Source organism: Fonticula alba, assembly GCF_000388065.1.
Source record: "Fonticula alba strain ATCC 38817 unplaced genomic scaffold supercont2.6, whole genome shotgun sequence".
Classification (NCBI taxonomy): domain Eukaryota; order Rotosphaerida; family Fonticulaceae; genus Fonticula; species Fonticula alba.
Window position 1 is genome coordinate 1,311,735 of NW_009242976.1, and position 10,227 is coordinate 1,321,961.

General features: G+C 66.2%; 2 protein-coding genes across 2 annotated transcripts; one reads left to right on the forward strand and one right to left on the reverse strand.

The window, feature by feature from the left end:
- Positions 1–380: 380 nt before the first annotated feature.
- Positions 381–2,956, reverse strand: H696_03956 (hypothetical protein). The gene is made up of 3 exons (XM_009497826.1): positions 2,758–2,956; positions 1,003–2,608; positions 381–835 (listed from the first exon to the last, which is right to left on the reverse strand). The coding sequence occupies exons 1-3, from the start codon at positions 2,904–2,906 to the stop codon at positions 545–547; spliced, it is 2,046 nt and encodes a 681-aa protein (XP_009496101.1). The 5' UTR covers positions 2,907–2,956; the 3' UTR covers positions 381–544.
- A 1,694-nt stretch (positions 2,957–4,650) lies between these two features.
- Positions 4,651–7,511, forward strand: H696_03957 (hypothetical protein). The gene is made up of 8 exons (XM_009497827.1): positions 4,651–5,059; positions 5,236–5,330; positions 5,472–5,559; positions 5,720–6,140; positions 6,335–6,463; positions 6,645–6,732; positions 6,873–6,967; positions 7,118–7,511. The coding sequence occupies exons 1-8, from the start codon at positions 4,723–4,725 to the stop codon at positions 7,284–7,286; spliced, it is 1,422 nt and encodes a 473-aa protein (XP_009496102.1). The 5' UTR covers positions 4,651–4,722; the 3' UTR covers positions 7,287–7,511.
- Positions 7,512–10,227: the final 2,716 nt, after the last annotated feature.

Below are 10,227 nucleotides of genomic sequence, written 5' to 3' on the forward strand. Positions count from 1 at the left end.
GGAGAGGGAAGGCAAGCGAGGGAAAGTAATCGGGGCAAGGAGAACAGGGGGGAGAAAGGCCTCTTGCCCGTCAGGTCTGCGAGGCACACGCACACCGGAAACCCGCCTCACGTCCCCTTGGACCCTTCTTCGGGGGGCAGACCTCGGATCCCACATCATGTGACAGGATTGCCATTGCGCCCCGACCATGCCCTGCGGAGCGGAGGGGCCTGCCATTGAGCCGCGGGGGGCGGGGGGGGGGGTGCGCGGAGAGGCGAGACTCGGGGAGGCGAAGCCGCAGGCTCCGCACTAGACAGCCGTTCGAGTGCCCGGGCCCGACTGCACGGCGATGATATGCGCACGGGCAAGCGCAGGCGATGTTGAAGTCTATGGGGTATATTGGGAGGGGGGGGGGAGGGGGGAAGAAAGGACGCCACACGATACACGTGGCTCTGGACCAGGGAGGAGAGCAACTCAATGCACATGACAGTGGCCCGGTGGGCTCCGGCAACCACGACAGGAGGGGGGAGGGGGGGAGGGAGCGGGGGGAGGAAGTGCTCGAGGCTTAGCAAAGCTTCGCCCGGTCGGCGGCCGCCACCTCGGTGACAATCTCACGGAAGCGGTCCAGCGGGCAGAGGGTCGGATCGCCGCCGAGCCCGGTGCCAGGGTGGAACTCGGAGATCGAGTCGGTGAAGCCATGAAGACGAGCGGCCTCCGCGCAGGCGGGAATGGCGATCGGGGTGTTGTTGTAGAGCATGCGCACAAAGCGAGTGGTCTTCTCGTCGGCGCTGTGCTTGTTGCCGGAGGCGCTGGCGGCCGCCTCGGCGGCCAGAGCAGCAGCCGCGGCGGCGGCAGACTGGGGCCATCGGGGAGGAGCGAGCGACCGAGCGACCGAGGAAGGGGGAGGGGGGGGGGAGAGATGGGGTGTTAGATGGACTCGGAGGCCGAGAGAGAGAGAGAGAGAGAGAGAGAAAAAACCCGAGGGAGGGCGGCCAGAGTGGAAAACGCCCCAGGCGGACGTACCCCCTCCAGGAGCGGCGCGGCGCCGGTGCCGCTGACGCGCGACGGGTCCGACGCCCGGCTGGAGGCCAGCTGGCCCAAGCGCGCCGGCGGGGTGACCTGCCGCTCGCGCAGCACCTCAAAGGTGACGAAGGCGCCGAAGTCCGGGCGGTCAGCCACCGGGCTGGTGGCGAAGGGCTGCTCCCGGGTGGCGGCCAGCTGCTCGGGAAGATCGCGCGCCGGCGCACCGCCCGGACCACGCAGGGCATCATACCCGCCGAGGGCCGCCAGCAGGGCCACCAGGCTGTCCTCCGTGCCGGAATACAGCGACAGCATCGGGGTCGAGTGGGTGGGAGCCGTGACGCCCGACCGGGCCAGAGCCGCCGGGGCCGAGGAGGCAGTCACCGACCCCCGGTATTGGGCGCCCTCCTCCAGGGGAGTGAAGGAGAAGCCCGGGACCACGGCGGCCCCGGCAACGGCCACCGAGCCGGCCCCGTCCACCGGGAGCCGGCCAGCCTGGCGAGCCGCCTGCAGGGCGGCCTCGCGCGAGTCCAAAACCCGGCCCACATCATCCAGCAGGTCGCCGAGCAGCGGCCCGGCCGCCAGGCCAGCCAGGCTGGCATCGCGCGCCAGCACACCGGCCAGCGAGGCCTCGGTGGCGTAGTTCTCCAGCCGGGCAAAGGTCTCACCAAGGGGAGGCCCCTGCTTGCCGCGGCGGAAGGCCCCGGTCTTCTTGCCACGACGATCGACCACGCGGTCGTCATTCTCGAAGCCGGCACCGGTGGACAGGTGGCTGCTGGGCCGGGGCCGGAGCTCCCGCGGCAGGAGCTCATGCGCATGGCCCGAGGCCAGGCCCTGGAAGAGCTCGGTCACGGTGACCGCCCCGGGGGCCGCCTTGGAAGCCGGCACCACCGGCGTGTCGGGCGCCCGGAGGAAGGGCCCCACGCGCTCGGTCAGGAAGGCATTCTCCTCGGCGTACAGGGCATCCACGCGGGCCACGGCCTCGGCGAAGCCAGCGCGCAGGGCACGGCACCCGGCCATCTCCGGCACGAGGGTCTCGTCGACCGGATCGCGAATGACAATGTCCACCAGCGGGCGGTCGGTCGGGGGGCCGATCGGCTGGAGGACGGCCTCCGGGGCAGCCCGGCGCCGAGTGGCGCCCAGCTCCGACGGGTACAGCCCCTGCAGCAGGTGCACCGCCGATTCGATGGCCTTCGGGTCGGACAGCGACCGGACCGACAGCGATCCCAGCTCATGGCGCTCCGGCAGGAAGCGCAGCCGGCGATCGGCGTACAGGTTGCGCAGCTGGTGCCCAAGTGTGCGCATGCCCATCCGGCCGCGGTCGGTCAGGGTGTCCGGCCGGCAGGTGGCCATCAGCTCCGACGTGCCGGCCATCGACCCGGAGGACACGTGCTCCTGCGCCGCCGAGAAGGCATCCGTCTCGGCCACGTCGCCGGCCGTGCGCAGCGAGGAGTTCACCACGCGGAAGGGCAGCGACGTGCCGCCGGGGATCGACCCGTTCAGGGTCTGCTGCAGGTCCAGGCGGAGATTGGCCACCGGCGAGCACTCCCGGCAGGAGGTGGACGACTCGTCGAGGAATCCGAAGGACTTGAAGAGGTCCTGATGGGGGCTGGGGAGTGCGGCGTGTGTATGCGTGTGTGTGAGAGAGAGAGAGAGAGAGGAGCGGGGGGGGGGGGGGGGGGGGGGAAACGGGACAGGGAAAGAGGAGGGGCAGAGCGGAGGGCGCAAGCCCGCGGCAACAATGAGGCCGGCGTGTACCTGAAGATGCCCTCACGATGCAGGAGCTGCACATACTCCAGCTGCAGGCTGGGCGGGTAGCGGCGAGTGAGGTCGATCTCGCGGAAGGAGTCGAGCGGGGCCTGGAGGGCCGCCGGACCCGTGGGGGGGGCCTGAATGGGATGGGACATGGCGGAAGGGCAGGTGTAGGTGGAGGGGGGGGGAGAGAGGAAAATCGGGGGGGGGGCGGGGGGCGGCGCGGAGGAAAAGAGGTTGTAGAAGTCAGGAGCATAGCAAGCTGGGGACCGGCGACCAGCGGGGCACATGCGGAAAAGGGTGCCCTGTACACGTTTCCCCCGGAGCCTCGCGAAGCGCCAAAGGCTCCTATCGGCCTGGCAGCCTACGGGGCGCACTGGATGGGCCGGGCCCGGGAGGGTGCATGAAGCGTGGGCTCGCCCAGCTGGGCACACCCTTTGGGTCGTCCGGCCTTGCCCCCCCCCCCCCGGCCCCCGCCTTCCCCGTTCCTGGGCCACCCTTCCCCTGGTTCTCAGGGCCGTGTTTCCCGCCCACGCGTTCCCTGGGAAGGCCACTTGGAGAGAGAGAGAGAGAGAGAGAGAGAGAGAGAGAGAGAGAGAGAGAGGGCACACTCGCGGGCTGGCCGCCAGGCCTAGACCACGCGAGTTCAGCGGACCCAGCCGCCAGCTGGAGGGACATTGCGCCGGACCGAAGGGAACGCGAACGCCGGTGGAGATGCCCCTGGCCAGGGAGAGGAGCAAGGGCTGGGGAAATCCCCTCTGCCCCCGGCCCTCGGGCGAGCCGGGGCCCGCGCGGGGACGGGGCGAAAGCGGGTGCCGGTGCACGATGGCGAGGTGTGAAAAGCCAGGGCGAGGGGGATTCAGTGCGCGGGCTTTTCGGCCGAAGGTCGGCCCATGAGCCATTTGGGCTCAAAGAGCGTGGTGGAAGCCCCCACCCGCGTCCTGAGGGCCGGTCCCGCCCTGCGGGAGGGGCGGGGCGGGGCGGGGGGAAGAGTCTTGTCCCTGCCGCACTCCCGGACGACCGACGGCAGCTGGCGCGAATGGTAAACAGACACATCGTTGTGGCATTCCCTGCGAGGAGATTAAGTACAGTTAATCCCCCGCTCGGCGTGTATCACGCTGGTCACCTGGTGTGCCCAAATAGGCAGGAAGCTCCGGGCCGCTCTGGGCGTGTGGCCGCCTCCGCCCCCCCCCCCCCCGATATCGCCCCGAGTGTGCTTCTGTGTGACGGTGTGCTCGCGGCCCCTGGGCACGCACGCTTGCCCCCCCGGAGGTGGCGAGAGTCCACAAGAGCACACTGGCCAGGGAGAGACGGACCTGGGTGCTGTTCCGGCCGGTGGGGGCACCCTTCCCGTTCCCCCCCCCCGGGGAAGGGGGGGCGGTCCGCCACGATCACGGCCAGGTCCGCAGATCTGGTTCGCCCGTCCCCCCCCCCCTTTGTTGTCACCAGTTCCGCGTAGGCTCACCTCCGAGGGCACCCACTGTCGGGGGCGGGGGGCAGGACACGGGAAGAACGACCGCAGCCCCCGGCCGGGTGGCGATCTATCCGGTTTCGCGCGGGTTGCCGGACGCATGGCTGCAACTTATTGGCTTCAGAGCCCATGCTCCTTCACCCCCCCCCCCCCCCCCCCCGGGCCTGTCCCATTCACCCGGGCCTGGGTGTGTAGGGGGGGGGGGGAAGACAAGACAATAATTCACCATCATATTTATTCCTCGCATCCTGAGAACCAGCCCTCTTTTTTTTTCCCTCGTCGGTCACCGCCTTGCTGTGCATGATCCGACGCGTGTGCGCGTGTATGCGCGCGCGCACCGGCGGCCGGGTGTGGCCGGGCCGGGGGGTCCTTTTCTTTTCAGCACCCAAAGGGCCCCAAGCGAGCTGCCCACACAGCCCGTCATGGTCCCTCCCACCCCACCCCTCTTCTTCTTTCTCCTCGTCCCCTCCCTCCCTGGTTTCCGTCCCCCTCCTGCCGCCATGTCCTCTGCCATTTCGGCCTTCGAGCCGGTGCGGGCCCTGTCGACCCCGCCGCCCCTCTGCCGGTTCCACATCCCCCTGCCAAGTCCGATGCTCGTGCCGAAGGGTCTAATGCGGACCCTGCAAGACCCAGCCAGCTGGGAGACCTTCATGGAACGGCGCGCCTGCCTGGTGGAGCACATCGCTGCGCATCGGCGCACCGGGGCGCACACCCGCGCGCCCGGGCAACACAGCTATGACACGCTGATCAGCGTGCTGCAGGAGTACGAGCCGGATGCCGCCGGGCTGGGGATTGCCCTGCGGAAAATGCGCCAATCCGGCGACCTGCCCAAGATCGGTGCGCACGCGTGCACTTCCTGTTCTTTGCCCCCCTTGGTCTGGCGCCTCTGTTGTCGGCGTGTCCCCCCCCCCTCCCCCCCTCTCTCTCTCTCTCTCTCTCTCTCGCAGCTGACTCTCTCCCTTTTCGCACCTGCCCCGCCCGACCTCGGGCTCTCATTCGCTCTTGCCTGGTAGACATCGCCTGGACGTGCTCCCTGACGACGGTCTTCGATAAGCCGGCCCCCAGCCCGCCGGACAACTCGTATCTCGATCACTACATGGTTCTCAGTGTGCGCCCTCCGACCCGTGGCGCGACAGCCCATTTGACACGCCAAGAAGTTAACACTCTCCCTCCCATCTCATGTGGTGTGCATGCGTGCATGCATACATATATGTATATATATATATATGTGTGTGTGTGTGTGTGCTAGTGTCTGGCGTACGCTCATATGAACGCCGCTGCCCAGGTGACCCAGCGCTCCGAGGGCATCACCGAGCATCTGGTCAAGGCGTGCCACTGTACGCGCTGACCTCCTTCTCCTCCCTCTGCCCGTGCCTCGGTGTCCCTGCTCCCCCGACGCTGGCAGGCCACCTTCCGAGTGGCCCCCATTGACTCACCCTCCTTCCCACACCCCCCTCCCTCTCTTCTGGGGCGCCCATCTGGATGCGCGGGCGGCAGTGCTCGCGGTGGCCGCCGGCATCTGGCGCCACCTCGACGGCATGCTGATGGTGGCACAAACGCCCGTCCGGCGAACGGCCGCCTCGGTCTACATGAAGGCCACCGGCCTGCCGGCCCCGGAGTCGGTGCTGGTGCACTCCTTCGCCAATCCGGTTGATGCGGGCGGCCCGACGTCCCTGATGACCTCGAGCACCATGCGCTCTGGCGACTCCAAGGCCTCGGCCCAGCGCCTGGCCCCGCTGGAGGCCGACTCGCCCTATGTCGCGCGCGGCATGGCGGCCCTGTGCGACGCCCAGTCCTCCGAGCTGATCGCCTATGTGGCCTACTCCCGGCGGAACATCAAGCTCGAGAACATCGCCAAGCTGGCCAAGGCGGCGGCCGATCACTACTCGGCTGCAGGCGTGCACTTCTCGCGCCTGGCGTGCGTTCACCCTCTTCCCCGGTCGCCCCCTTCGTTCCGGCGCCTTGCTTTCGCCATGCCGTCCTGGTGTGAATGCGATGGGGTGTGGCAGGCATATTATTAACCACGCTCGGCGTTTCTCCCTCTCTCTCTCTCTCTCTCTCCCCCCTCCCTCATGCCTGTTTGTGCATCCATGCGCATCGGCCTTTGTTTAGTAATGACTCGTCGCTGTTCTCGCATGAGCGAAACTTCCTCCGCCGATACATGCTGGCCTTCATCACGATCAAGTACAATCTGAACAGCGCCCTGACCGCACGCCTGCTGGCCGAAGTCTCATACAAGGTGTACGTCTCTTCCTTTCCCCTGTCCCTCTCAACGCCCCGGGGTCCTTCTCTCAATCGGCCGGCGCAACACCAGCAGCCGCCATCCCCCTCACTCTGGCTGTCTGCTCTCGGCCCTGACCGCGCTCCTGCTCATGCCTATCTCCCCCCCCCCCCTTGCTCCGTCTCCCGCGCGTTCCTCCAGCAACATTGGCCTGTCGGTCGGATATCTACAAGTGGTGAACTCCTTTGCCAAGAAGGCTGCCGAGTCGCAAAAGGGCTCGGATATCCTGGTGCGTGCATGTTGCTCCCTGTTCGTGTGCGGCATATCTTCTCAGTGCATCATCAGCCGCATCTGACACGAGACCCTTCTCCCTCTGTCTTTCTCCCCCCCCCCCTCCCTCCCTCTCGCTGCGCGGTGCCTCTCATGCAGAATGTCAGCCCCATCCCGGCCAACGATCTCTTCCTCAGCGGGCTGGACCTGTACATCCGGAGCGAGCTGTCCACGGCCTCGTCACTACTTGCCTCGTGCGTGCGGTCCCTGATGTGCATCGGCTTGGGCTTCCCCACTCCTCTCTCGTCACTCTGCTCACCTGATTATATCCTCCTCTTGCTGCCCCCCCCCCCCTTCATTTCCCCCCACCCGGCCCCGCTTCCTTCTTCTTCCTCTCGGGACAGCCTCAAGCGCGAGAACGAGTTGGTTTACATGGTGGAGGTCCCCTCGGAGGAGGATCTCCCCTCCACTGAGGGCACATCGATTGTCAAGACGGTGAACTTCGTCCCGACCGCGCCGCGCCCGTTCCCCGTGGAGACCATCAACTCCGGTGATGGGTGTTCGGTGATGTAGATGCGCTTGCGCTTGTTCGTCCTACTCCCCTTCCTCTTCCTCCGCCTCCCACACCCTCCTCTCCCTCCTGCGGTGATCTCTGTCGTCTGAGCTTGGGCTCGCCCCCCCTCTTCTCCCCCAGGCGAGGAGGAGCCAGGAGCGGGGGGTCGGGTCCCTTCCACGAGCCGGTACACCTTCCTCAGGGATAGAATAGTGATCAGACATGTGTGTGTGTGTGTGTGTGTGTGTGTTTTGGCATCCCTCCTCCTCTCCCTCCCTCTCCCTCCCCCTCTCCCCTTCGCTCTCTGCAGGCAGCTAGCAACTCATGAATAAAAGCGTGCGTAAACAAAGCGCTTCTCCTCGTCGTGTGTGCGCGCGTGCCCTCTCCTGCTTCCTTTTCCCTCCCTCTCTCTCCCTGCCTCGCCCCCTCTACCTCGCCCTCCGGACCGTGAAGGGAGTCTGGAGGCCGATCTGGAGACCAGCGGGTAATATATCCGGCCCACGTGATGTCCCGTTCTGCTGCCTGGACACAGCCCTTTCGGATCCGTCCACTTGGGGGCACTTGGGCGTGGGTGGGCCCCCGCGCGCCTATGATGTGTTCTCTGTCGCAGGGCCTCTGGGGGGAGGGGGGCGGGGGGCGGGGCGGGCGTCAAGCGCAGCTTTCGTGGTCATGTCTCCCTTGGTGGGGGGAGGGGGCTGAACGTGGCAGGCACCCGGGGAAATGGGGCATCTAATGCTCGCGGCCCCGGGCACGCTTCTCTTTTGTGACTTTGCTCACTTTCCCTGGCGGCCGAGGCCCTTTAAAAGAGGGCTGCCAGCTGGGCCGAGCCCGTCCGGGGGCTTGCGCGCGGTAGAAGATCTCTGTCTGCTCCTCCTTCTGTTGTTGCTCAGACCCTTCCCCCCTCCCCTCCTGTCATCATGTCCCTTGCTCGCGTTGCTCTCCGCTCTCTTGCTCCCCTCGCCCGTGCTGGCGCTGGCGCTCGCTTTGCCGCCCCCGCTGCTGCCGTGCGTTCTCCTCCATCTTTGGTGTCCTTCTCTCTCTTCTCTCTCTCTCTCTTTGTATTTGTCGCCCCTCCTGTCGACGGCCAGCCGCTTCGATGTGCACGCGTGTACATCTGCTTATGTGCATGCGTTTCTACTTCGTCTAGTGTGTGTGTGTGTGTGTGTGTGTGTGTGTGTGTCCGTCTGTCTGTCTGTCTGTCTGTCCGTCTGTCTGTCCGTCTGTCTGTCCGTCTGTCTGTCCGTCTGTCTGTCCGTCTGTCTGTCTGTCCGTCTGTCTGTATCTGCTTGTGTGTCCATGTGTGGTATCCATGTCCTGTGTCAGATCTGGCCCTTGGTGAAATGGCGAGCCCTCCACAACGTATTGTGATCTGCCTGCGCGCTGGCGGGCTGATGTTCCATCGGGCCGCTACGCGGCGTGTGGGCATGCCCATGGTCCGTGCTCGTGGTCCTCATACCCCCGTCAGTCAGTGATGGGGAGAGGGGAGAGTTGAAGGCAGCCTTGCGTCAGCGTCCACTCACGCACGCGCCTCCATTCGGGGTTTGCATTTGTATCCCTCCAGTATGTTCGATCTGCTCCTTTCTCTCTATCCCCCACACCTGTGTGTGTGTGTGTGTGTGTGCGTGTGTATGTATGCATTTATGCATGTATGTGTGCCCGTCTGTGTCCGTCTGGGCCCGTCCGTCTGTTCGTTTGCTCGAGAGTCCATCTGTGTCTGTGTAGGAAATTCCCCTGCATATGTGTGTGTGTGTGCCTTCACTCCCCGGTCAGTGTCCTCTTCGATGAGTGTTCCGGGCCCTCTCCCTTCATTTTTCTCCCGCATCTCCATGTTCCAGCGCCGTGTGACAAAAGCACCGTCGCTGGGGCGCGCGGGGCAAGGGAGAGACAGAGTAAGCCCAGGGGAGAGCCCCACCATATCCTGCCCGCCCCCTTGGCGGGCGGGAGAGGGACAAAAAAGGGGCCAGTCCAAGGCTCCCAATGGACCGGACAACCTGGTGTGTCTGAACACGTGCCCACGGGCCGAACATTCTCGATGCCCGCCCGAGCGCGCCTTTCCGTCTCCGAGCACATACGCGCGCACCGCTGCTGCTCTCCGTCATTGCCGGGAGGACCGATCGTGCGGCGGCCCAAACGCGCATATGCGGTCCCCCCACGCCGCCCCCTGTGCGCGTGTGCGTGTGTTGCTTGCTCTCGCGACAATGATGGCACGCGCACTGGGCGCCCCCGGCGGCCCGGAGCGGGCCCAGGGGCTTTTCTCGCGCCATTAGTAATCGGGCGGCTTCTGGGGCGATATATGGGGGCTGGACACCCTTGGTGACCTCGGGCGACCCCCCTTTGCGGTTTCCCTTTGCCCAGTTGTGGTGGTTCACTTTCCGGCCCTCCCCCTTTTTGACCAGTATCGTCCTGTGTGCGGGCATTCCCCAGCTGCGGCTGTTCCCCGTGAATTTCTTGTGCTCCTTGCCCGAAAGCCACCAGGGCGGGACATGGCCAGAGAGAGAGAGAGAGGAAGACAGAAACTTGTGCTTGTTGCCATGGGGATTCTCCCCCCCCCCCCCCGCCCCACACACCCACATTGTCATGTGGTTCCCTGGGCTAGAGAGCCCCGCTCTAGGGTTTTTCTTGTCATCCTGGTTGACAATCGGTTCAATGTTGTGCGCGTTCGCGCGCGCACACACACACACACGTTGGTGTGCCGATTGTTGGCCAGCCTGGCAGCCCCCCCCCCCCCTACACTTGTCCCCGTCGGGGGCCGCACCCCAGAGGGGGCCCGCGGCGACACACGCACTTGCCTGTTGTCCAGTGTGTGTGTGTGTGGGTGGGTGGGACGAGCGGCGGACCCCCTGCCCCGTTTGTCGGGGCTGGCACCTGGGCCGGAGGGTCGCTGGGTGTTGAATGTGTATTGTTTTCTCCCCCCCGCAACGCGCACTTACTAAGCCCTTCCTTCCGCGTCTCTCCCCCCCC